Raw genomic sequence first — 25894 nt, 5'->3', positions numbered from 1 at the left:
AGCGAGACCCCATCTCAAAAACAAAAGTGTTTTTAATAGAGACAGTCTCACTATGTTGCCCAGGCTGATCTCGAATTCCTGGGCTTAAGTAATTCCCCCGCTTGGCCTTCCAAAGCTGCTGCTTATAAATGATTAAGAGCAAAGTGAGGCAGGGTGCAGTGGCTCACGCCTGTAATCGCAGCACTTTGGGAGGCTGAGATGGGTGGATCGCTTGAGTCTAGGAGTTTGAGACCAGCCTGGGCAACATGACGAAACCAATTATTATTATTTTATATATATATATATATGCATATATATAAAAGTAACAATCACTTGTAATAAAAATTCAAACAGTTACAGACAGCAGGAGGTGAACAGCAGCCACTCACACCGCACATTGTCCCACTCTCAGCTGTTAACTCTCTTGAGGCATTTTATAATGTTCTCTGCATATACAAATGAGTAATTGTTTAGATAGAGACATGTTACTGTATTGCTTACTTTTTTTTTTTTTTTTTTTGGAGACGGAGTCTCGCTCTGTCACCCAGGCTGGAGTGCAGTGGCCAGATCTCAGCTCACTGCAAGCTCCGCCTCCCAGGTTTACGCCATTCTCCTGCCTCAGCCTCCTGAGTAGCTGGGACTACAGGCGCCTGCCACCTCGCCCGGCTAGTTTTTTTTGTATTTTTTAGTAGAGACGGGGTTTCCCCGTGTTAGCCAGGATGGTCTCGATCTCCTGACCTCGTGATCCGCCCGTTCGGCCTCCCAAAGTGCTGGGATTACAGGCTTGAGCCACCGCGCCCGGCCCTGTATTGCTTACTTTAAAAAACAAAAACAAAAACCACTTAGATTGTGGGTCATGCCCCAGTGGTTCTCAAACTTGGTGCACATCAGAATTACCTGGGGAGCTTTTAAAACTGCAATGCTTGGTCCTGACCCTGGTCAAAATACCAGAATCCCTGGCATTGATCTCCCAGAGTAGCTGCCACGTGGAGCACGAAATAGAATGCTGTCAGCACCAGATGGCTTCTCACGGCCCTTGGCAGTCAGGCTCTGCCCATGGGTGACTGCTATTCTGATTTTATCAGCACAAATTGGTTTTTTTCTTTAATTAAAAAATTTGAGGCCGGGCGTGGTGGCTCACGCCTGTAATCCCAACACTTTGGGAAGCTGAGGCGGGCGGATCACCTGAGGTCAGGAGTTTGAGACCAGCCTGCCCAACATGGCAAAACCCCGTCTCTACTAAAAACAAAAAATTAGCTGGGCGTGGTGGCGGGCACCTGTAATCCCAGCTACTCAGGAGGCTGAAGCAGGAGAATCGCTTGAACCCAGAAGGCGGAGGTTGCAGTGAGCCAAGATCACGCCATTGCACTCCAGCCTGGGTGACAAGAGCCCAACTCTGTCTCAAAAATAAAAAATTAAAAAAAAAATTGAAATTATTTCAGACCAACAGTAAAGTTGCACTAACAATACAAGGACTTTCCATATCCACTTCACCAAGATTTCCCAAATATGAACATTTAACCACTTTTTTTTTTTTTTTTAAGATGGAGTTTCACTCTTGTTGCCCAGGCTGGAGTGCAATTGGCGTGATCTCTGCTCACTGCAACCTCCGCCTCCCGGGTGCAAGCAATACTCCTGCCTCAGCCTCCCAAGTAGCTGGGATTACAGGCGTGTGCCACCACACCTGGCTAATTTTGTATTTTTAGTAGAGATGGGGTTTCTCCATATTGGTCAGGCTGGTCTCAAACTCCCGACCTCAGGTGATCCACCCACCTTGGCCTCCCAAAGTGCTGGGATTACGGGCGTGAGCCACTGTGCCCGGCTTAACCACATTTTTAAAGAAAAAAATAGAGATGGTGTCCAGCTCTGGCACCCAGGCTGGAGTGCAGTGGCTCCATCATAGCTCACTGCAGCCTCCAACTCCTGGGCTCAAACCATTCTCCTGACTCAGCCTCTTGAGTAGCTGGAACTATACGCATGCCTGGCTAATTTTTTTTAATTTAATTTTTACTTTTTGTAGAGACAGGGTCTTGCTATGTTGCCCAGGCTTGTCTTGAACTCCTGGCGTCAAGCAGTCCTCCTGCCTTGGCCTCCCAGTGTGCTGGGATTCCAGGTGTCAGCCACTGTGCTTAGCTAAACATATTTGTTTTAGTGTCTTTCTCTCTCCATTTTAGTCTTATTTTCAGGTCTAATCAAGAGCAAGTTGCAGACATGATGCCCCTTTACCACTTTCTCTGTATTTCCTTAAAAAAAAACCAAAAAAAAAAAAAAAAACCTTATATCATCACAGTATAATTATCAAATTCAAATTCAAGAAGTTAACATTGATAATACACTATTATCTACTCTACAGACCTTATTCAAGTTTAGCCAGTAGTCCCCTTGGTGTCTTTTAAATCAAAGCAAAGATTTTTCCAGCCCAGGATCTGACATCACGTGCTGTAATTAGGTGTCTTGTCTCTTTCATTCCTTTCTTTCTTTTTCTTTTTTTTCAGGCGGAGTCTCGCTCTGTCACCCAGGATGGAGTCCAGTGGCGAGATCTTGGTTCACTGCAACCTCCGCCTCCTGGGTTCAAGTGATTCTCCCGCCTCAGCCTCCTGAGTAGCTGGGACTACAGGCCTGCGCCACCACACCCAGCTAATTACTGTATTTTTAGTAGAGACAGGGTTTCACCATGTTGGCCAGGCTGGTCTCGAACTCCTGACCTCATGATCTGCCCGCCTCGGCCTCCCAAAGTGCTGGGATTACAGGCATGAGCCACCGCACCCGGCTGCACGATGTCTTTCTAACCTCTTTGAGCCTCTGATTTCTCAGCTGAAAGTGTGGTATGGATGGGTCTCATTACTGATGATACTCACTTTGATCACTCGGTTAGGGAGGTGTCTGCCAGCCCTCTCCACCATAAAGTGACTCTCTTTTTTCCTATGTAATTAACAAGCATCTCCTGGAGAGATACTTTGAGACTATGCAAACGTCCTGTTATGCCTCAAACTTTCCCTGCTAGTTTTATCATCCATTCATGATCCTTGCTTCAATCTGGTATTACAATGCTGGGTGCAAAATGGTGAATTTCCTCGCTCTGGCATCCTCTCTGCTCCTCAAGCCTGGCTTTTCTGCGGCAAGCACGAGCATTCTGTTTCGCCAGGCGTTGGTGTTTTAAAAAGCTTTCTTGGAGGGGCTACTGTGCAGCCAGGCTTCAGATCCAGTGATTTCTCTGTTCTTCGAATTGCTTTTTCCCCTTCACACACAATCTTGGCCATCTTTCTGTCTCACCCCACTTCCCTGCTTTGCGATGGCTATGCTATAATGTATTTAACTGACTCCCTGATGGGCGTTGGGATGGCTTCCGGTTCAGAGCTTTTACTGTAATGCTGTAGTGGGCAGAGTCTTACACAGCTGTGTAGTTTTCTAGAAGTCAGAGACCTGGAGTAGGGAAGCCTGCCCGGGACAAAATGTTCAATTGCAAAGCATTATTGTGGCCAAGTCTTTTTGTTTTTGTTTTTGTTTGAGACAGTCTCACTCTGTTGCCCAGGCTGGAGTGCAGTGGCATGATCTTGGCTCACTGCAACCTCCGCCTCCCAGGTTCAAGCAATTGTCCTGCCTCAGCTTCCCAAGTAGGTGGGACTATAGTTGTCCGCCACCACACCAGGCTAATTTTTGTATTTTTAGTAGAGACAGGGTTTCACCATGTTGGCCAGGCAGGTCTCTGACTCCCAACCTCAATTGATCTGTCGTTCTTGGCCTCCCAAAGTGCTGGGATTATAGGCGTGAGCCACCGGGCCTGGTCTCTATGGCCAAGTCTTAACTGTCTTCCTTGAGGGCAGCAGGGTCCTGGGCTGGCAGGTCATTTCTGCTTGCTTGCGGGTCCTCCACTTGCCCTGGGTCTGACCAGGTCTCGCTTCCCAGGGCTGTGAGGAGCGGCTGACGCCCTTTGCTGTCTTCCCAAGGCCCTGGAGTGCCGTGCGTGTGAAGGAGTACGGGTACACCCGGCTGCACATCCTCAACGGGACCCACATCCACATCCAGCAGGTGTCGGACGACCAGGTCAGTGAGGGGCAGGCCCGACTCATCTGACTGCACAGCCAGGCCCTGCCAGGCAAATGAGTTGTTAAAAACATGGACTCGGCCGGGCACAGTGGCTCATGCCTGCAATACCTGCAAGTTGGTGGGGCTAAGGCACGAGGATTGCTTGAGTCCAGGAGTTGAAGACCAGCCTGGGTAACATGGTGAGACCTAGTCTTTACAAAAACTACAAAAATTAGGCCAGGTGTGCTGATTCACACCTGAAATCCCAGCACTTTGGGAGGCCGAGGCAGATAGATCACTTGAGGTCAGGAGTTAGAGACCAGCCTGACCAACATGGTGAAACCCTGTCTCTACTAAAAATACAAAAATTAGCTCCCCGTGGTGGCAGGTGCCTGTAATCCCAGCTACATGGGAGGCTGAGGCAGGAGAATCACTTAAATCCGGGAGGTGGAGGTTGCGGTGAGCCGAGATGGCACCACTGCACTCCAGCCTGGGAGACAGAATGTCTTGGGAAAAAAAAAACAAAAACGAAAATTAGCCAAGTGTGGTGGCAGAAGTCTGTAGTCCCAACTACTTGGGAGGCTGAGGCAGAGGATTACTTGAGCCTAGGAGTTAGAGTTTGCAGTGAGCTATGATCTCGCCTCTGTACTCCAGCCTGGGCAACACAGTGAGACCCTAACTCAAAACAAAAAAACAAACAAATGTGGACTGTAGAACTAGAAACCTGCTCCTGCTACTTACCAGCTGAATGACCTTGAGCCACTCATCTAACTTTTTTTTTTTTGAGACGGAGTCTCGCTCTGTCGCCCAGGCTGGAGTGTAGTGGTGCGATCTCTGCTCCCTGCAACCTCTACCTCCCAGGTTCAGGAAATTCTCCTACCTCAGCCTCCCGGGTAGCTGGGATCACAGGCGCCCAACACCACACCTGGCTAATTTTTCATATTTTTAGTAGAGACGGGGTTTCACCATGTTGGCCAGAATGGTCTCGAACTCCTGACATCAAGTGATCTGCCCACCTCAGCCTCCCAAAGTCCTGGGATTACAGGCGTGAGCCACCGTGCTGGGCCCACTTATCTAACTTCTTTGAGCCTCAGTTTTCCCGTCTGTGAGAGGGGATGATCATAGTTTCCACCTCACAGGACTACGTGGGGGTTGAAGGACTTATTATATATAAAATGCTTAGAATAGTGCAGAACTTGGTAAATTTTGTAGGTATTTCCCATTGTGAGGCAGGGGAAGATAAAGATGGCAGGGTGGCACACAGGTGGGGGGAAATAATAAGATGGGTATGTGGTAGGGCTGGCTGAAGTTTAGGTGGACCCAAATAATAATGGCTCACCTTTCTTTATTTTTGCCATTGTAGTTTTTAAAAAATGATAATATTTATGATTTATTGAGCACCTACTGCATACCAGGCACTGCCTAGATGCTCTGTATTTAGTAGCATTTAATTAAATTAATTAATTTATTTATTTTTGAGACAGAGTCTCACTCTGTTGCCCAGGCTAGAGTGCAGTGGTGCAATCTAAGCTCGCTGCAACTTCCACCTCCCAGGTTCAAGCAGTTCTCCTGCCTCAGCCTCCCGAGTAGCTGGGATTACAGGCACATGCCACCACACCCGGCTAATTTTTTGTATTTTTAGTAGAGACAGGGTTTCGCCATGTTAGCCAGGCTGGTCTTGAACTCCTGACCTTAGGTGATCCGCCCGCCTCAGCCTTCCAAAGTGCTGGGATTACAGGTGTGAGCCACCGCATCCGGCTCCAGTAGCACTTTATACACCAAAACAATCTCATAGGAGTGGATTTCCTCTCATTTTATAGGTGAGGGAACTGAGGCTCAGAGAGGGAAAGTAATTTTCCCAGGGTCACACAGCTGGAGGACAGCCGAGCTGGGATCCCATAGCTACCATTTATCAAGTGGCGCATACACCGGGCTCAGGCTTTGTGTGCATGATCTCACTCGGTTCTTGCCATGACTCTGGGCATCTATTACTTTGTGCATCACATATGCTCAGAGATTCCAGCCACATGCTTAAGGCCACATAGAGGGTGGATGTGCTGGCCAGGCGCAGTGGCTGATGCCTGTAATCCCAGCACTTTAGGAGGCTGAGGCAGGTGGATCACTTGAGGTCAGGAGTTCAAGACCAGCCTGGCCAACATGGTGAAACCTTGTCTCTAGTAAAAAATACAAAAATTAGCCAGGCGTAGTGGTGCGTGCCTGTAATCCCAGCTGGTCGGGAGGCTGGGGCAGGAGAATGGCTTGAACCTGGGAAGCAGAGGTTTGGCAGTGAATCAAGATCATGCCACTGCACTCCAGCCTGGGTGACACCGCAAGACTCTGTCTCAAAAAAAAAAAAAAAAAGAGAGAGAGAGAGGGAAAGAGTGGATGTGCTGGAATATAAAGTAAGGTCTGTCTCATTCCAGAGTTTGTGCTCTAAGAATAGCCTCCACTTACATAGCCCTTTCCATATGCTGGGCTCTGTTTACACATACTATCTCATTTAACTCCCACAACATCTATGATGTGGGTACTGTTACTCTCCCCACCACTTTTCAGATGAGGAAAACTGAGGCCCAGAGAGGTCTAGCCACTTGCTCGGGGTTGTACAGCCCATCAGAGGGCAAAGAGGGGATTGGAACCCAGGCCATCTGGCCCCAGAGTTCAGGCTTTCAGCTCTAACTACTGTCCCTGTTTTTGTCCCTCACAGGATGGGAAGATCGTAGATGATGTCTGGGTGGTGAGACCCCTGTTTGGCCGGAGGATGTATCTCTAGGGATGGGGGCAGCTCTCCTCCAGAAGCCTACGTTTTGCTGCCTTGGCTGCTGTGACCAGAAACTGCCCAGGCCTGGGTGGGGATTTGGGTGGGCCCTGACTCCCCTGCCCTCCAGAGGCCCCATGTAGGGTGCATGCAGCCCTATGGAGCTGGGGCAGCTGTTCCCTCCTGGAGAGATGGGAGTCCTGGCTGGCTGGGGAGGGAGGGCAGGTGTGCGGGCACAGAGTGACACAGAGCAGGTCTCTGCTGGCAGGGCACCACCCTCCTGCATAGCTCTGATCGGGCGAGGTGCCCACAGGGCTTCAGGCATCAAGAGGCTTAAGCTGTGGCTCCATGGACTCTGCGCATCTTCCGGGGATACCCCTGGGCTGCCTCCTGTCCTGCCCACCGGGCAAGGGCATCACCAGCCTTCCGTCAGCAAGGTGGCCACAACCGTCATGACGCTACTCACCAGCAGGTGGTGTCGGGGACTTTTTCTTCTGAGCGCGGCATTGAGAGTTGGTCTGAAGCCTGGCTCCCGCTTCACTGCTTCAGGACTGCTACCGAGAGTCCCTTCGTGCCTCAGTTTCCCAGCCTGGCACCGTCTTATCTGGGAAGAGGAGACGTGTTAACACTCTTGCCTCCCAGCTAGGGCAGATGACGAACTGCGAGAGCCCACAGAGTTGCCAGTTCCTTCCCTCTCTCCTTTCTTTCTTTCCCGTCTTTTATTTATTGAATCATAATTTATCCAGCATCTACCATGTGCCAGGCTCTGTTCTCAGAGCTGGAGAGACAGCCATTTACAAGACAGAGATCTCGGCCCTCACAGAGCTGACACCCTAACCAGAGAGTTGGACAAAAACCGCGATAAATGAGTTGGTTAAATGACGATTTGTGCATAGAAAATGCAGGGACAGTGAAGGAATGGTTGCAGTTTTCAGGGGGATCTCACTGAGAGGGCAACATTTGATCTGAAGGAGGTGGGGAAGGAGCCAGGTGGGCAGACATCTGGGGAAAGAGCGTTCCAGGCAGAGGAATAGCCAGTGCAAAGGCCCTGAGACAGAAATGTGCCTGGCTGGCCAGGTACAGTAACTCACATCTGTAGTCCCAGCACTTTGCGAGGCTGAGGCGGACGGATCACTCGAGCCCGGGAGTTTGAGACCAGCCTGGCTGACACGGCGAAATCCTGTCTCTACCAAAAATACGAAAATTAGCTGGGCATGGTGATGTGTGCCTGTAGCCCCAGCCGCCCAGAAGGCTGAGGTAGGAGGATGGCTTCAGCACAGGAGGTTGAGGCTGCAGTGAGCCACGATTGCGCCACTGCACCCCAGCCTGGGCAACAGAGCAAGACCCTGTCTCAAAAAATATATGTAAATAAAAAAGTTTTAAAAAGAGAAAAATAAAACAAGGAAACGTGCGTGCCCTGTTGGAGTGTCCACGAGGAGGCCACTGTGGCTGGAGCAGGGAGAAGTGAGAGGGAGACCGAGCTTGAGGACAGGGCAATGGTGGGGATGGCTTTTACGGGGCCTTACAGGCCACGGTGAGGACTTTGGGTGGAGCCAGAGGAGGCTCTGAGCAGGTGAAGGAAGTGGTCGGACTCCACGAGTCACAGGTAAAGGCCCCAGGGCTGACGGCTGCCCTGGGACCTGCGGGCTCCCAGCCCTGCCGGATGACCTGAGATCTATCTATTCCCCCATCACGGGCATGGTTTCTGCCTCCGCAGATTTTATTCCCTCCCACCCACCCCTCACTTGGCCCAAGGCATGCAGGACTCCTAGCCGTTCCTGGAACACAGCCAGCTCTTTCTCACTGCGGGGCCTGGGCGCTGGCTGTCTGCCCCTGTGTGCCCTCTCCCCAGCTCATCCCAGGCTGGCACCTTCTCAACCTCAGGTCTCAACCTCAGTGTCCCCTCCTCAGAGGCCTTCTCTGCTGACCCCAGCAAAAATATCCTCTGTTGCTGCCTGCCCCTTCCCCATTTTACTTCCATCTGTAATTCTCTCCTTGATGGGTTAACTTGTTCATTGGCTGTCTACACCCACAAGGCTAAGTCTGTGAGGGTGGTGACCCTGAGTTCGACACCTCTGCCAAATCCTCCCAGGCCCCTACTCAGGCTGGGCTGGGGACTCTGGGCTCCCCTGCAGTTCCAGTCCTGCCCATTCTAGGCCATCACTGTCTGGAGATAGGTCTCTCTGACTCCCCCACTGGACTTCAACCTCAGAAGGACGGGGCCCAGAGCTGCATCCCAGCATTGCCCAGCACAAGATAGATGCTTAATAAATATTGATTGCCTTAATGAAGGCCACTACATGCCAGGCTCCGGCCAGGCAATGCCAGGGACAGTGATGAATCGGCTACAGTCATGCCCTCTGGGAGCTCGCAGGCAGCCAGGGAAACACGGTTACTCAACACAGGTGATGAGCAGTGAGAGAATCCCGTGGCGAGCCGGGCCAAGACCGCGAGGTCACAAGCTGGACGGTCATGGAGTGCTGTGGCCACTGACTGAACTGGTGCCCTGTGTGGGCCTGGCATGCCCTGTCCCGGGCTGGGTGAGGCTGTGGACATGCCGGGAGGTGGCAACCTCCACAGAGGGCAGAGGTTGGACACTGGTGTCAAACAGAAACTGGTTCAAATCCCAGCTCCGCCAATTCCTGTGTGACCATGGGCAAGTCGGCAACCTTCTCTGAATCTGTTTCTTCATCTGTAACCCAAGAATGATAATATTCTGTGAGGCTGCCTTGGGGTTAAATGAGATTGAAAGCCTTGGGATCTATCTTGATTCCTCTTTTTCTCATGCTCCACATCCAAGTGTCTAGAAAATCCTGTTTGCCTTGCCTTCGAAATGGATCTAAACTCCTTTTTTTTTTTTTGACAAGGAGTTTCACTCTTGTCGCTCAGGCTGGAGTGCAGTGGTGTGAGCTCACTGCAACCTCTGCCTTCCAGGTTCAAGCAATTCTCCTGACTCAGCCTCCCAAGTAGCTGGGATTACAGGAGCGTGCCATCACTCCTGGCTAATTTTTTTTTTTTTTTTTTTTGAGACGGAGTCTCGCTCTGTCGCCCAGGCTGGAGTGCAGTGGCGCAATCTCGGCTCACTGCAAGCTCCGCCTCCCGGGTTCATGCCATTCTTCTGCCTCAACTCCTGGCTAATTTTTCTATTTTTAGTAAAGATGGGGTTTTACCGTGTTGGCCAGGCTGATCTCGAACTCCTGACCTCAGGTGATCCGCCTGCCTCGGTCTCTCAAAGTGCTAGAATTACAGGCGTGAGCCACCATGCCTGGGTCAATCTAGACTCTCTACACTTTTGCCACCCCAAAGCTCCCACCCTGGTCCTGTCTACACTCATTTCCTACAGACTCCTTGGATTCCCTGCTCCCTCCTTGTCCCTGGAGTCTGTTCCCCACACACAACCAAAGGCACCTGTGAACACCTGCATCAGATCACATCCGCCCCGGCTCACAGATCTCCCATGGTTCCGTCTCAGGTCCACGAGGCCCTAGACGATTTTACCCCGTCACCCCTCTGTCCTCATCCCCTTCAATCACCCCCCTCGCCCACTCTGCTGCAGCCACACTGGCCTCTGCATTGGACTCACCGCCCACTTTTGCACTGGCAGGTCCCTCTGCCGGGGACACGGTTCCCCCAGAGATCTGTATGACTCCCTTTCTCCCCTCCCTCAGGTCCTTACTCAGTGCCACCCTCTCTGACCCTCTTGTTTAAAATAGCTCCACCTAACCCGAGGTCATCGAGTTCAGTGAAATAAGCCAGGCACAGAAAGACAAACCTCGCATGTTCTCACTCGCTCGTGGGAGCTAAAAGTCGAAACAATTGATCTCACAGACACAGCGAGTAGAAGGATGGTGGCCAGAGGCTGGGAAGGGTGCTGGGGGGCTGCAGGGGATGTGCTTTTTTTGTTTCTCTTTTTGGTTTTTGAGATGGAGTCTTGCTGTTTCGCCCAGGCTGGAATGCAATGGCGAGATACCGGCTCACTGCAACCCCTGCCTCCTGGGTTCAAGCAATTCTCCTGCCTCAGCCTTCTGAGTATCTGGGATTATAGGCACCCACCACCACACCTGACTAATTTTTATATTTTTAGCAGATACAGGGTTTCACCATGTTGGCCAGGCTGATCTCGAACTCCTGACCTCAAGTGATCCACCTGCCTCGGCGTTCCAAAGTGCTGGGAATACAGGCATGAGCCACCGCACCCAGCCTTGGTTTTGTTAATGGGTTTAAAAAAAAAAAATAGAATGAATAAGACTTACTATTTGATCACCCAATAAGGTGACTAATCTCAATAATAATTGCACAGTTTTAAATAACTAAAAGAGTGTGATTGGGTTGTAACACAAAGGATAAATGCTTGAGGGAATGGAAACCCCATTCTCCATGATGTGATTACTTCACGTTGCATGCCTGTGTCAAAATATCTCACATACCCCATAAATACACAAACTTACTATGGACCGAACAAAAATTAAAACCTAAGACTGGGCACTGTGGCTTATACCCGTAACCCCAGCACTTTGGGAGGCCGAGGTGGGAGGATCATTTGAACTCAGGAGTTTGAGACCAGCCTGGCCAACATGGCGAAATCCCATCTCTAGCAAAACTACAATTAGCTGGGTGTGGTGGCGTGCACTTGTGGTGCAGCCACTCAGGAGGCTGACGTGGGAAAATCGCTGGAATCCAGGAAGTTGAGGCTGCAATGAGCTAAGATCGCGCCATTGCACACCAGCCTGGATGACAAAGTGAGATCCTGTCTCCAATAAATAAATAAATAAATAAATGTAAATTAATTCTTAAAAAATTAATAATTAATAATAAAATAAAACAGCTTTACCCTCCACATACCTCCCATCTCCCTTCCCTGCTTTATATTCCTTCAAGACTCTGAGGGCTGGGTGCGATGGTTCCACGCCTATAATCCCAGCACTTTGGGAGGCCAAGGTGGGCAGGTCACCTGAGGTCAGGAGTTCAAGACCAACCAGAGGTCATCGGGCTGGCCAACATGGTGAAACCCCGTCTCTAGTAAAAATACAAAATTAGCCAGGTGTGGTCATGCACACCTGTAATCCCAGCTACTCAGGAGACAGGAGAATCGTTTGAACCTGGGAGGCAGAGGTTGCAGTGAGCCAAGATAGCACCACTGCACTCCAACTTGGGTGACAGAGCAAGACTCCATCTCAAAAAAAAAAAAAAAAAAAAGGCATTTACATCTTGTGACCCCACTATATAGACATGTTTAATTATTTGTTCCTTTTCTCCCCCAACAGAATGTGAGTTCCCTAGACCACAGGTTTTGTTTGTTTGTTTGTTTGTTTTCTGCCAGTTCTGTCCCCTACTGTTACCTTGGTCCCTGGTATACAGTAGGTGCTCAATAAATGTGGTTTGCACGGAAGAAGGAAGGCATGAGAAATAAAGGTAAAATGCTTAGCACAGGGCCTGGCACTGAGGGATGCTTATCAGTAGGAATGACAGTGACTTAGGTGACTCAGATAAAGGCTCAGCCCTTAGGAGCTTCCCGTGGCTGGGTGTGCAGCAGACAGGCATGCAGGACTGATTGCAACACCTGCCCTGTGTGACGTGCACAGGAAATTGCAGGTTGCAGGGCCGGAGACCCTGAAGCTTCTGAGAGATGAAGCTGAGCAAGGTCTTTTATTTTTTTTATTTTTTTATTTTTATTATTATTATTTTTTGAGACGGAGTCTATCTCTGTCGCCCAGGCTGGAGTGCAGTGGCCGGATCTCAGCTCACTGCGAGCTCCGCCTCCCGGGTTTACGCCATTCTCCTGCCTCAGCCTCCCGAGTAGCTGGGACTGCAGGCGCCCGCCACCTCACCTGGCTATTTTTTTGTATTTTTTAGTAGAGACGGGGTTTCACCGGGTTAGCCAGGATGGTCTCAATCTCCTGACCTCGTGATCTGCCCGTCTCGGCCTCCCAAAGTGCTGGGATTACAGGCTTGAGCCACCGCGCCTGGCGTCTTTTTTTTTTTTTTTTTTCTGAGACAGGGTCTCACTGTGTCGTCCAGGTTGGAGTGCAGTGGCACAATCATGACTCACTGCAGCCTTGACCTCCCCAGGCTCAAATGATCCTCCCACCTCAGCCTCCTGAGTATCTGGAACTACTAGACGTGCCACCATACCCAGCTAATTTTTGTATTTTTTGTAGAGATGGGGTCTTGTTATGGTGCCCAGGCTGGCTTCCAACTCCTGGGCTCAAGCAATCAGCCAGCCTTGACCTCCCAAAGTGCTGGGATTACAGGTGTAAGCCACCACGTCCCCGGTCACAAGGCTTTCAAAGGCTGCACAGATGCCTGCACTGCAGGCTGGGGTTGGGAGGTAGCGGGTGGTCCCAGAGAGGGAAGCAGGGCCACGGGGAGAGCCCATGGGAAAACTGGGGGATCCGTGGGGCTCTGGATTCATTCATCAATAAGTATTTATTTATTACACTCCTTTGTTGCTCAAATCAGCCAGAAGTGGTTTCTGTTGACGGCAACTGAGAACCATGAAAGAAACATGCACCCCCTATGAAGGGAAAACCTTTGAAACTGTTTTTTCTCTGCTCTCACACCACAACGGCCAGTCGCGCGGTGGCTCATGCCTGTAATCCTAGAACTTTGGGAGGCTGAGGCAGGCAGATCACTTGAGGCCAGGAGTTGGAGACCAGCCTGGCCAACGTGGTGAAACCCCTCTCTACTAAAAATACAAAAATTAGCCAGGCGTGGTGGCAGGCACCTGTAATCCCAGGTACTCGGGAGGCTGAGGCAGGAGAATCACTTGAACCCGGGAAGCGGAGGTTGCAGTGAGCCGAGATCATGCCACTGTACTCCAGCCTGGGCAACAAAGCAAGACTCTGTCTCAAACAACAAAACAAAACACCATAACAGTCATCAACAAAGAACGTGATCAAATGCAGGGGGCGAGTACCTCCACAGACCAAGCAGCAGACACCGGCTGGGTGTCCTCCAACTCAATTCTGACACCATCTACCCAAAGATGGCCTCAGATCCCACAGGCTGAGGGCTCAGGCCCACAGACTGCTCCCTCCTTCCCCCCAGTCACATGTCTGGGTCTCCGGGGAACTTCTGACTGGCCAGCTTCAAGTTAGGGTCTCCACAACCCCCTCTTGGGGTTCGATTTATTTGCTAGAGCAGCTCACAGAACTCAGGGAAACAGTTACATTTAAGGTTTACGACTAAGGATACTTAAATGAAGAGATACATAGGGTGAGCATAGCAGCTTCTGTCCCCATGGAGTTGGGGCGCACCACCCTCCCAGCACCTGAATGAGTTCTTCATTTATTCTTATTTTTTGAGATGGAGTGTTTGGCTCTTGTTGTCCAGGCTGGAGTGCAGTGGCGCAATTTTGGCTCACTGCAACCTCTACCTCCAGGGTTCCAGCGATTCTCCTGCCTCAGGCTCCTGAGTAGCTGGGATTACAGACGCCCACCACCACACCTGGCTAATTTTTGTATTTTTAGTAGAGACGGGGTTTCACCATGTTGACCAGGCTGGTCTTGAACTCCTGACCTCAGGTAATACACCCGCCTCAGTCTTCCAAAATGCTGGAATTTCAGGCGTGACCCACTGCACCTGGCCTATTTTTATTTTATTTTTTGAGACAGGATCTTGCTCTGTTGCCCAGGCTGGAGTGCAGTAGTGCAATTACAGATCACTGCAGCCTCAATGTCCAGGGCTCAAGCAATCATCCTCCCTCAGCCTCCCAAGTAACTGGGACCACAGGTGAGTGCCACCAGGCCCGGCTAATTTTCTTTTTTCTTTTTCTTGTAGAGACAGTGGTTGGGGGGCGAGGGTGGTGGGGGGTCTCGCTATGTTTCCCAGGCTGGTCTTGAACTCCTGGGCTCAGGTGATCCTCCTGCCTCCCAAAGTGCTGGGATTCCAGGCGTGAGCCACCATGCCCGGCCTGCATTTTATATTTTTATTGGCTACATTTGGCCACCCTAAGATTGAGCAAGGGGGACATGGAGGGAGATGAGGACAGAGCCTGTGGAGCGGGCAAAAAGTCGAGGAGGAAACTCAGTTTCTCCCGGATCCCACACACACAGCCAAAGAGACAGGATGCTCTTGGAGGTTTTTTGCAGGGGTTTCTGTTATATGGGTTCCCTCCTAGGACAGGAGTCTTTCCTCTTAGCCCCTTCCTCCCTCCGGATCTTCGGTGCTTCTTTTCAGCAAATTTTAAAAATGGTAATAGTTTTATTTTATTTCAGGTGAGAAAGCAACACACTCATTGCTAAAAATATATAAACTCAAACCATGCAAAAAAGGATAAAGCAGACACAAAAATGATAGTTACGTGAGGTAATGCATATGTTAATTAGCTAGAGTTAGTCATCCCAAAATGTATATATACTTCAAACATCGTGTTGTACACGTTAAATACATACACTTTTATCTGTTAATTTTTAAAAAGAGGGCTGAAATCTCAGCACTTTGGGAGGCCAAGGCAGGAGGATCGCTTGAGGCCAGGAGTTCAAGACCAGCTTGGACAACAAAGTGAGACACTCTCCCCGTCCTTGCTAGCTAGCTAGCTAAATAAAAAAAAATAATAATAAAATAAAATAGAATGTAGGCCAGGCGCGGTGGCTCACTCCTGTAATCCCAGCACTTTGGGAGGCTGAGGAGGGCAGATCACCTGAAGTTACAAGTTCGGGAGCAGCCTGGCCAACATGGTAAAACCCCATCTCTACTAAAAATACAAAAAGAAATTAACCAGGCATGGTGGTGTGTGCCTGTAATCCCTGCTACTCTGCAGGCTAAAGCAGAAGAATTGCTTGAATCTGGGAGGCAGAGGTTGCAGTGAGCCGAGATTGCGCCACTGCACTGCAGCCTGGTTGGACAGAGCGAGACTCTGTCTCAAAAAAAAAACAAAAACAAAAACTTATATTAGTATGATTGTTTGTTAACATTGATAAACCAATATTGATATATTATTAACTAAAATCCAAATTTTATTCTACTGCATTTTAAAAACATTTTTAACATAATTCTATTGAAAAATAATTTTTTTTTTTGAGACAGGGTATCACTCTGTCACCCAGTCTCTTGAAAGATATCACCAAAAAGCTGCCCAGATCCAGTCCACAGTGGGGTATTAGAGTGCTGATAGTGTATACTCTCATCAGCACTAATTATATAATATATATTTAAAAACATTTTTCTGAGAGACCAAAAGCAAATCTCAGTTTAATACTTATTTCAGGCCGGGCGCGGTGGCTCAAGCCTGTAATCCCAGCACTTTGGGAGGCCGAGACGGGCGGATCACGAGGTCAGGAGATCGAGACCATCCTGGCTAACACAGTGAAACCCCGTCTCTACTAAAAATACAAAAAATTAGCCGGGCGTGGTGGCGGCCCCTGTAGTCCCAGCTACTCGGGAGGCTGAGGCAGGAGAATGGCGTAAACCCGGGAGGCGGAGCTTGCAGTGAGCCGAGATCGCGCCACTGCACTCCAGCCTGGGCGACAGAGCGAGACTCCGCCTCAAAAAAAAAAAAAAAAAAAAAAATACTTATTTCATTATTTGTTCACCAATTCAATTTTTTGTATTCACTGTCTGTGTTATTTATTTATTTATTTTAGGTCCTTTGCCTATTTTTTTCTGTTGTATGTTTACCTTTTTCTGTTATTGATCTGCAGATGCTCTTTACATATGAAGGACATAAAACTTTGCTTGCCATCCATACTTTACAATGTATCTTTTTCCTTGATGTACTGAAATGTATCATTTTTATGAAGCCAAATCCTCTTCACCCTCCTTGCCTTTTTCCATTCCTCAAGGTCACCTCCTCAACACCCCCACTGGGAAGCCTTCTGTAGGGGGGCTTTTTGGAGTCTGATTTTCCTCTTCCAGGGTCCTGGAGTAGCAGGGCCTGATTGCTCACCCTGAGTAAGCCCTTGGGGTGGATCTGTCCCTGGGATTGTTCCAGGGATCTGACTACTGACTGCAATCCCCAACTAAGTTAGAAGGGGACTTCCCCAAAAATGAGTTCTAGAACCTAAAGCTCTGAAGTTTGTGCAGGGCGTTAAAGAGGCAAAGGCTTCACCTGCCCCTCCTCCTGTCACTATGACCAGAACAAGATGTTGTCATCTCAGCTCCTGGTCTTGTTTTTTTTTTGTTTTTTTTTTTGTTTGTTTGTTTGTTTGGTTGGTTGGTTTTTTTTTTTTTTTTTTTTTTGAGACGGAGTCTTACTCTGTCGCCCAGGCTGGAGTACAGTGGCCGGATCTCAGCTCACTGCAAGCTCCGCCTCCCGGGTTTACGCCATTCTCCTGCCTCAGCCTCCCAAGTAGCTGGGACTACAGGCGCTCACCACCTCGCCCGGCTAGTTTTTTGTATTTTTTAGTAGAGACGGGGTTTCACTGTGTTAGCCAGGATGGTCTCGATCTCCTGACCTCGTGATCCGCCCGTCTCGGCCTCCCAAAGTGCTGGGATTACAGGCTTGAGCCACCACGCCCGGCCTGTTTGTTTGTTTTTAATGATTCTGCAAGACACAAGCATTTCAAAAGAGTACAAAAACAAGAATGTTTAATGCTGACAATGATTCTTCTTCTTCTTTTTTTTTTTTTTTTTTTTTGAGATGCGATCTTGCTCTGTCGCCAGGCTGGAGTGCAGTGGTGCAATCTTGGCTCACTGCAACCTCTACCTCCGGGTTCCAGCAATTCTCCTGCCTCAGGCTCCTGAGTAGCTAGGATTACAGACGCCCGCCACCAAGCCTAGCTAACGGGGTTTCACCAAGTTGACCAGGATGGTCTCTATCTCTTGACCTCGTGATCCGGCCGCCTCGGCCTCCCAAAGTGCTGGGATTACAGGTGTGAGCCACTGCGCCCGGCACCCAGTGCTGACAAGGATTCTTTAAAGGGCACGTTTTCTCTGAAGGCTGCTGGGAGTGTGAGTTGGATCCCTATAGCACAATTTGGCAATGTGTGTCCCAGGCCATGAGGAGGCAGCAGAGGGCAGTCAATGAGAACAGTGCCCAGGAGTCAAAGCTGGGTTTGCCCCCTTGGTCCTTGAGTTTGAGCAAGTGAAGTTACTCCTCTAAGCCTCAGTTTCCTCCTCTGGAAAAGGGATGAATATTCACAGCTTTAGTTGTTACAATTACAGGGCTTAGCACCATGCCTCCTCATGCACAGAAATGCTTGAAACATGGGAACTGTTATCATTTTTTTTTTTTTGAGAGAGTCTCACTCACTCTGTCGCCCAGGTTGGAGTGCAGTGATGCCACCTCTGCCGCCTTGGCTCACTGTACCCTCTGACTCCCAAGTTCAAGCGATTCTCCTGCCTCAGCCTCCTGAGTAGCTGGGATTACAGACGTGTGCCACCACGTCCAGCTAATTTTTGTATTTTTAGTAGAGACGGGGGTTTCACCAGGTTGGCCAGGCTGATCTCGAAATCCTGACCTCAAGTGATCCGCCTGTCTCGGTCTCCCAAAATGCTGGGATTCCAGGCGGGAGCCACCGCACCCAGCCAGTTACTATTCTTAATTCTTAAAGATATACCTTCTCCTTGACCCAGAAGTTTCATTTGCAGTAGGAACAATAATTAGAGACAGGCACAAGGAAATAGAGACGGGCACAAATATTTAGCTGCTTGGATGTTGCGTGACAGGGAGGATGGTTATTTATAATGGCAAGGTACTACAGCATAGATGTTCAAAAGGACAGTGATTAAACAAATTCAAGTTCATTGATAGGATGGCATCTTACGTAGTCATTAAAACTAATCTTCTTGAAGAATATTTAATGACATGGAAAGACACTGGTGATATTTACAATCTTGTGTTTTAAAAGACACAACATTCTAGGCTGGGCGCGGTGGCTCACACATGAAATTCCAGCACTTTGGGAGGCCGAGGGGGGCGGATCACCTGAGGTCAGGAGTTCGAGACCAGGCTGACCAACATGGAGAAACCCCCGTCTCTACTGAAAATACAAAATTAGCTGGACGTGGTGGCACATGCCTGTAATCTCAGCTACTCAGGAGGCTGAGGAGGGAGAATCGCTTGTACCTGAGAGGCGGAGGTTGTGGTGAGCTGAGATCATGCCATTGTACTCCAGCCTGGGCAAGGAGAGCAAAACTCTGCCTCAAAAAAAAAAAATAAATAAATAAATAAATTAAATAAAAGACACAACATTCTTTACAAATGTATGTGTCCAATTTTGTTAAAAGAGAAAAGGGGTCAGGCATGGTGGCTCACACCTGCAATCCCAACACTTTGGGAGGCCAAGGTGAGAGGACTGTTTGAGGCCAGGAGTTCAAGACCAGCCTGGGCAACACAACGAGACTGCGTCTCTACTAAAAATTAAGGAAATTAGCCAAGCCGGATGCAGTGGCTCATGCCTGTAATCCAACACTTTGGGAGGCCAAGGTGGACAGATCACTTGAGGTCAGGAGTTCGAGACCATTCTGGTCAACATGGGAAAGCCCCGTCTCTACTAAAAATACAAAAATTAGCCGAGCATGGTGGCAGGCACCCAGGAGTTGCTTGAACCCCAGAGGCGGAGGTTGCAGTGAGCCAAGATCATGCTACTGCACTCCAGCCTGGGTGACAAAGTGAGATTCTGATTCTGAAAGAAGGGAAGGGAAGGGAAGGGGAGGGGAGGGACGGGAAGGGGAGGGGAGGGGAGGGACCGGGAGGGGAAGGGGAAAATAAATTAGCCAGTGTGGTGGCATATGCCTGTAGTCCCAGCTACTTGAGAGGCTGGGGTGGAAGGATCACTTGAGCCCAGGAGTTTCAGACTGCAACCCCACCTGGGTGACAGAATAAAACCCCTACCTAAAAAAAAAAAAAGAAAGAGAGAGAGAGAGAGAAAAAAAAGAATGAACAAATAAAAAGAAAAAGGGTAGGTAAACATAAAGAAAAATTAACTCATTCAATCGTTCATTCATTAACTCATCATTCAATCACTCATTCATTGTTGCCACAGACATTAATAGAAATTAATTAAATGTCTACTATGTGGCTGTTCTGGGGCAGAGGAGAAGCACCAAACATTTAAGAGTATCTCTGATATCTCTGAAGGGGTGGAATTACCACTCATTCAAACATCCCTTCCACCAATGTTTACTGAGCATCTACATGTCAACGGTGCCAGGGCGCTGGGAATGCAGCAGTGAACAAAGACAGAAATCCGTGTTGTCATGGGGCTGACATTCCAGCAGAGGAGACCACCAACAGGCAATAACTACAATTAGCAACGAGAAATAAGAAAAAAGCAGACAGGGTTTGGTAGTATGTGAGAGGGATGTTTGCTGCTTTCCTTAGGGTGGGCGAGGGAATTATTTCACAGAGAAAGTGACATCTGTGTAAAGCCCTGAAAAAAGGGAGGAAGGGAGAGATAAGGATACCTGGGGGAAGAGTATGTTCCTGACAGAGGAACAGCCAATGCAAAGACTGAGGTGAGAGCGCACCTGATAGAGTTCAGGAACAGCATGAAGGCTAGAGTCCAGTGACTAAGATCCAGGAGGAGAGCTGTCTGGCGGGGCGCCTTTGCTCACACCTGCAATCCCAGCACTTTGGGAGGTCGAGGCGGGAGTATAGCTTGAGCCCAGGAGTTCGAGACCAGCCTGGCCAACACGGCAAAACCCTCTCTAAAAATGAAAGAAAAAGGCCGGTGCGGTGGCTCATGCCTATAATCCCAGCACTCTGGGAGGCCAAGGCGGGTGGATCACCTGAGGTCAGGAGTTCGAGACCAGCCGGGCCAACATGGTGAAACGCTCTCTCTACTAAAAATACAAAAAATTATCCGGGCGTGGTGGTGGGCGCCTGTAATTCCAGCTACTCAGGAGGCTGAGGCAGGAGAATCTCTCGAACCCGGGAGGCAGAAGTTGCAGTGAGCTGAGATCGAGCTATTGCACTCCAGACTGGGCAACAAGAGGGAAACTCCGTTTCAAGATAAATAAATAAGTACAAATAAAATAAAATAAATTTTAAAAAGAAGATGTCTGGTGTTTGTTTCTAATATTTTGACTAATTACTTTGTAAAAACGTATTTTAAAATTTAAGATCAAACAGTATCAGGTTACCGGGCTCAGACAGACCAGCGTTCAAAACTCATTACCTTCTTTCTGCCAGCTATTTCACCCTCTGAATCTCAGTTTCTTTATCTGTAAAACGGATATTAATGATATTATACCACAGGGATGTATATGCAGCGAGAAAATGCAAGTAAAGCACTTGTCCAGGTGCCTGGCTCCTAGTAAGTGCTTAAGAACTGTTTCTGCCCATTATTAACTCATTACTCTCTCCCAGCCCCTAAACTCCTTCTGGGGGGAAGTTAGAAAATCGGTATCACACGAAAACAGTCATTTCCCCTTTAAGGACTTCAGTGGGCTGGGAGCCAGCCTTCCCGCACCTTTTCCAAAATTTCCAATCCCCGCTTGGCATTTTCTGCACGAAGGTTTCCGATTGGACGCTCTGCACCAATCGGAGGCTGGAGCGGGCCCTGAGAGGGGCCCGACTCCGCCCCCGCGCTGATCCTGCCCACTGCCCGGTCAGCCTCGTTGCTATGGGGACTGGTGGGCGGTGAGCGGGGAAAACCCCGGATGTTCGTTGGGGATTCAACATGGCGGCGGCAGTATCCGCGGTGGCGGCGGCGCAAGCGAGCTGAGGGAGGCGCGAGGGCGCGGAGTTCCAGGCCGAGCAGCTAGGCCGCGAGCGACTGCGGCGCCGAGCCGGTAGGATAAGGGGTTCGGCCAGGGGCTTGCAGTGGGCCGGGCGCTGGCGGAGGGACGGCGTTTCCGCGAGGAGGGGGGCGGGGCCGCTGGGGTCAAAGTTCACTGGTGGAGGGAAGGGTCGCGTCCGAGGGGTCGGGGGTTAACGCAGTCTGGAGGGAGTTGTAGTGGAGGTCGGAGGTCAAACCAGCGAAGGGGGCGTGGCGAAGGGGAGTGCAAAGTTTGAAATTCGAAGTGGGGGCGCGTTCGAGGGGATCTGGGCGAGGCTCAAAAAACATGGGGTCCAAGTTAATAATTTGAGGTGAGGCTGCCTCTACAAGGGTCAGAGGCCTCAGCCCCAGGGGCCCCAGGTTGGAGGTTTAAAGCTGCCCCCAGCGGAGCAGATGAATGAGTTTTAGGTTCGGGGGCGTCTTTTAGGGGTTCAAAGCTGGGGCGTGCCTAGAAGGTGCAAAGGTGAGAATCTGACAGCGGGGCAGCTGTTTCCCAGAGTCAAAAATTAAAACCCAAGGAGGGCGTATTGCAGGGGACGGGGGGGCGGGGCATCCAGGGGCGGGGTCAGAGATGCTTCCTGGTGGCAGGAGAAGGGGGAACTCTCCCACAAATAATAATGGCAAACACTCATGAAGCACTTACTATGGGCTAGACCCTTTTTTTAACGCTTTACTTGTATGAGCTGATTCAGTTCTCACTACAGTCTTAGGGGGTCTTAACCTGGTATTAAGAGGTTAAGTGATTTGCCCAAGGTCACCCGATGCGTAAGTTGTGCGCTGGGATTCTAACTCTGGGGTTCTGGCCCAGAGCCCTGCTCTGGCCGACCGCCTCTCAAATCATCATAATGTTGGTTAATGTTTAATGAGGGCTCACACTGTGCTCCACGCCCTGTGTGCCTGGTCGTATTTCACCCCTGCTGCAATCTTGTGAAGTGACTGCTCAACATGAACCTGTTTTACAGACGGGAAAAGTGAGGCTCAGAAGTTTCTGCTGAAGGCAGAGTTAATCGAAGCTGGGCCTGGGTGATGCCAGGGCTCCTGCTCCTGGTCGTCACATTGTCCAGTGCTGGCCATTAGGTCTCTCCTGGAAGCAGGGGGCTGGACAGGGCTGGGCCACTCCCTGGGCCTATGGGATTGTCAGCTTGGTTTCCTTGGAAGGGGTGATCTGGCAGGGCAGATTGCCGTGGGCCTATGGGAGTGGAGTGTTTGTGGGTGGTCTGGAGTCCCAGCGAGGGAGTCGGATGGGCTTCTAACTGGGGAGGGTGTCCCTGGGTGGTACCGCGGACAGAGCTGGGTGTTCACTGTTCTTAAAACTCTAAGCTCTCGCTGTGGTCCTCAGTCACTCCCACCTTACTTCCTACGGCTCTGCCCATTTCTCCCCAGCCCGTTTGTTGTTCTCCAACCCCAGGCCCATGCCTCCCACCCGATCTTTGACCTTCCTGTTCCTTCTGCTGGGAATCCTTTCCCCACCCTGCCCTCTCTCACTGACAGGTCGCTCACTCTCAGCTGGCCCGGGACCACCCTGGCTCGCACTTTCTGCAGGCTCTTGTTCTCTCATCTGCCCAGCCGTTCCCTCCCTCCTTACCTTAATTATTAGGGTGCATGGTGGAATTGCTCTGTGGGGTTGCTTGCCTCGGTCCCCACGAAGCCCTGCCTGGCCTGCAGAGGATGCGACATTGCTGGGGGTTGACTGTTGGGCAGTATGCTGGGTGCTGGAGTGTGGCAGTGGACGAGATCCGCAGAGCCCCTAGCCTCAGAGGGCACTCAGTCCCCTGGTTGGAGCACAGTGGAACCAGCCCCCAAGCCAGTGACACGAGGCTACGTCTCTACAAACGGTGGTGTGGCTTGCAAGGGCGTCTTCAGGGAGCCGGGAGAGTGCCCCTACCGTGGGCTGAAGCCTGAGTCCCTTTCCCCTGGGAAGGCTCTGAAGGATGGGGAGGAGGGCTGGGAATGGGCTCACCAGGCAGGAGGAGCAGTGTGTGCAGAGGCCCTGGCATGAGTGGAGGTCAGGACTCGGGTGCAGAGTTGGGAATCTGGGGCAACACGTAGTCTGTGTAGGTTCAGGGCGAGACCCTGAGGGTGCTCAGCCTTGGAGGGACGGTGGGAGCAGGGGAGGGCTGAGAAGTACCTGTGTGTGTGGAGCTGCGTGAGGCCGTGATGGAGTGTGGTTCAGAAAGCAGTGCTGGACCAGGGATGCCTGGTACACACCCTGCTCCATCACTCACAGAGCGTGAGAGGACCTCCGTTTCCACTTCTGCAAAATGGGCATAGCGTTAGCGCTGCCTCATAGAATTGCCGTGAGGATGCGGGCTAGAGAGCCTTGGCCCAAGGCCCCGCATGTAGTAATTGCTGTGTAAGCATTAGTCTTGCTGCTGCTGCTGCTGCTGCCACCCGACTGCTGCCTGGGGAGGGCCTCAGAGACAGTGGAGGCCCTTGCTCCACTTGCCTCCTGGCTTTCTCTGGCAGCCACCCCATCCCCACCTGGCTCTGGCAGGGTTGGGGAGCCGGCATGCTGCCAGGCAGCCCTCTGAGGCTGGCCCAGCCTCCCAGCCTTGCGGTGCCAGCTCACTCAGCGTCTCAGGGTTTGGCACAGATAAAGTGCCAAAAAGATAAAGAAGGATAGGGTTTGGGCATTGGAGACCCATATTCAGGTCCCTCGCTCATTTACCAGCCGTGGGACCTTGGACAAATGATTTCTTATTTGCCACTTTTATTCCTTCAACACACGTTCAGGTAGGGGAAAAAGCAGGGCTTTCAGTGTAATGAAACACTCATACATCCAGCCAGTGTCTGGCCTGGGACAGAACACACCGTGATGCAGTTAGAGGCCAAGAGTCTCCTCCTCCCCCGCTTCCTCCCTCCCTTCCAGGGGCAGCCGCTGTCCTGGGCATGGCGGTCACCATTCCTCTTCTGCCTTTCACACTTTTACTGCCCTTGGATGTATTCACCACCAGTAGAGCAACAGCTCTTGCCCCTGGCTGCACATTGGAACCCCCTGGAGAGCCCTGAAAAGATGCTTTGGCCCAGGCCTGCCATGGAAATTCTGCTTCCAACTTACTTGGTCTGGGCTGGGGCTGGCCTCAGGCTTTTGGAAGCTCCCTGGACAGTTCTTATGGCCAGCAGGGGCTGACCACCGTTGTTTCACTGTTCAGATAAATGGTGTCACCATAAACATGGCTTTCTGCAACTTGCTGTTTTTGTTCAACATTATAGGTATATTTGAGATGGGGTCTTGCTATGTTTCCTAGACTGGACTCTAACTCCTGGACTCAAGTGATCCTCCCACCTCAGCCTCTGGAGTAGCTGGGATTATAGGCGTGCACCCCTGCAGCCCGCTTTGAGCTGAGCATTGGAGTTTGGATCTCTCTCCATGGGGATGTGTGTTGGTCTAGGACAGGCCATTTGTTTTTCTTGTTGGTATTTCTTTTTGTGATGGTGTCACACAGGAGTTACCTCTTCACCTATTGATGGCCACTGAGGTGGTCTCCTGTTGGGGCCGTAACAGTGTGATGATGGGCCTTCTGGAACCCGTGTTCCTGTAGACCATGACCAGAGTCTGTCCGGCATATGCCTAGCAGCGGAAAAGCCAGAGCTCCCCACTTTCCTGGCGGTTGCCAAGTCACGCCCCCAGTGGCTGGACCACTGTCCTCCCCAGCAGGCTCCGAGGCTCCCTTCATTCCAAGTCCTGCTTTGGACAGCTTTGTGGCCCTCGCTGAAATGATTTCCTCGGCCGTGAGATGGGAGGTTTATGGACCCACCCACCCACCAGTCTGGTTGGAAACATGGGGAGATGGTTCACGCAACTGGCTTAGCTGGGACCTGGTCCCCACTGAGTCCCTACGTGCAGAGGAGAAGGCAGGCTGGGGGGGCTTTCACCTTTACCCCCTTGGGCATCCAGGATGGTGACTGCAACTTTGCCCCAACTGCCCTTAGGGGCAGGTGCCAGGGGTGACAGCTGGGAGAGAGAACTATACTGACTTGAACCTCTCAGTAGGGAGGCAGGGAGGACGGAGGTGGAAGTTGGAGGCTGGTGAGGCGTTGCAACATTCTTTCTGTGTATCTGATTGTTGATCCCAGTGGTAACCAACACAGCCCAGCTCTACCCTTGTAGATTATAGTACAGTGAAGGAGGCAGACCTGCTGTCCCCAGAGAGGCCAGGGCCATGAAGGAGAGGCCTAGGCGAGGGGTCCGGGCGGGATGGTGGGGCCCAGGCAGAGGGGTCTGGGTGGGATGGTGGGGCCCAGGCAGAGGGGTCCGGGCGGGATGGTGGGGCCCAGGCAGAGGGGTCCGGGCGGGATGGTGGAGCACCCAGGCAGAGAGGTCGGGGTGGGATTGGGGGGGATCCAGGCAGAGGGGTCAGAGAAGGATGGGGAAACCCAGGCAGAGGGGGTGGGGCCGGATGGTGGAGAGGGGCACAGAGAGGGATTGGGACTGGAATGGAGGCGCAGGGGCCGTAGGAAGCCGGAG

General features: G+C 50.8%; 2 protein-coding genes across 12 annotated transcripts in view; both read left to right on the top strand.

Annotated features, from left to right (window-relative positions):
- Window positions 1–8479, top strand: part of ACP7 (acid phosphatase 7, tartrate resistant (putative)) — a 28498-nt gene extending 20019 nt beyond the window's left edge. For 5 of the 10 annotated variants that reach the window (XM_009194413.4, XM_021931078.2, XM_009194411.4 and 2 more), the window contains 3 exons: window positions 3886–4023; window positions 6713–6742; window positions 7018–7928. In XM_009194413.4, the coding sequence (XP_009192677.2) occupies window positions 3886–4023; window positions 6713–6742; window positions 7018–7389 (540 nt within the window). In that variant the 3' untranslated portion in view covers window positions 7390–7928. Of the gene's footprint in view, window positions 1–3885; window positions 4024–6712 lie in introns of all 10 variants that reach the window. The other 5 variants (XM_021931080.2, XM_021931085.2, XM_021931084.2 and 2 more) reach the window with 5 other exon arrangements.
- A 12811-nt stretch (window positions 8480–21290) lies between these two features.
- Window positions 21291–25894, top strand: part of PAK4 (p21 (RAC1) activated kinase 4) — a 53528-nt gene continuing 48924 nt past the window's right edge. For both annotated transcript variants that reach the window (XM_031659481.1, XM_009194422.4), the window contains exon 1: window positions 21291–21439. The gene's annotated coding sequence lies outside the window, so the exon portion shown is untranslated. The remainder of the gene's footprint in view (window positions 21440–25894) is intronic.

The sequence above is a fragment of the Papio anubis genome, chromosome 20 (assembly GCF_008728515.1).
Source record: "Papio anubis isolate 15944 chromosome 20, Panubis1.0, whole genome shotgun sequence".
NCBI classification, from domain to species: domain Eukaryota; kingdom Metazoa; phylum Chordata; class Mammalia; order Primates; family Cercopithecidae; genus Papio; species Papio anubis.
The sequence above is the reverse complement of the archived record's forward strand: the minus strand, read 5'-3'. Positions and strand labels throughout refer to the sequence as shown.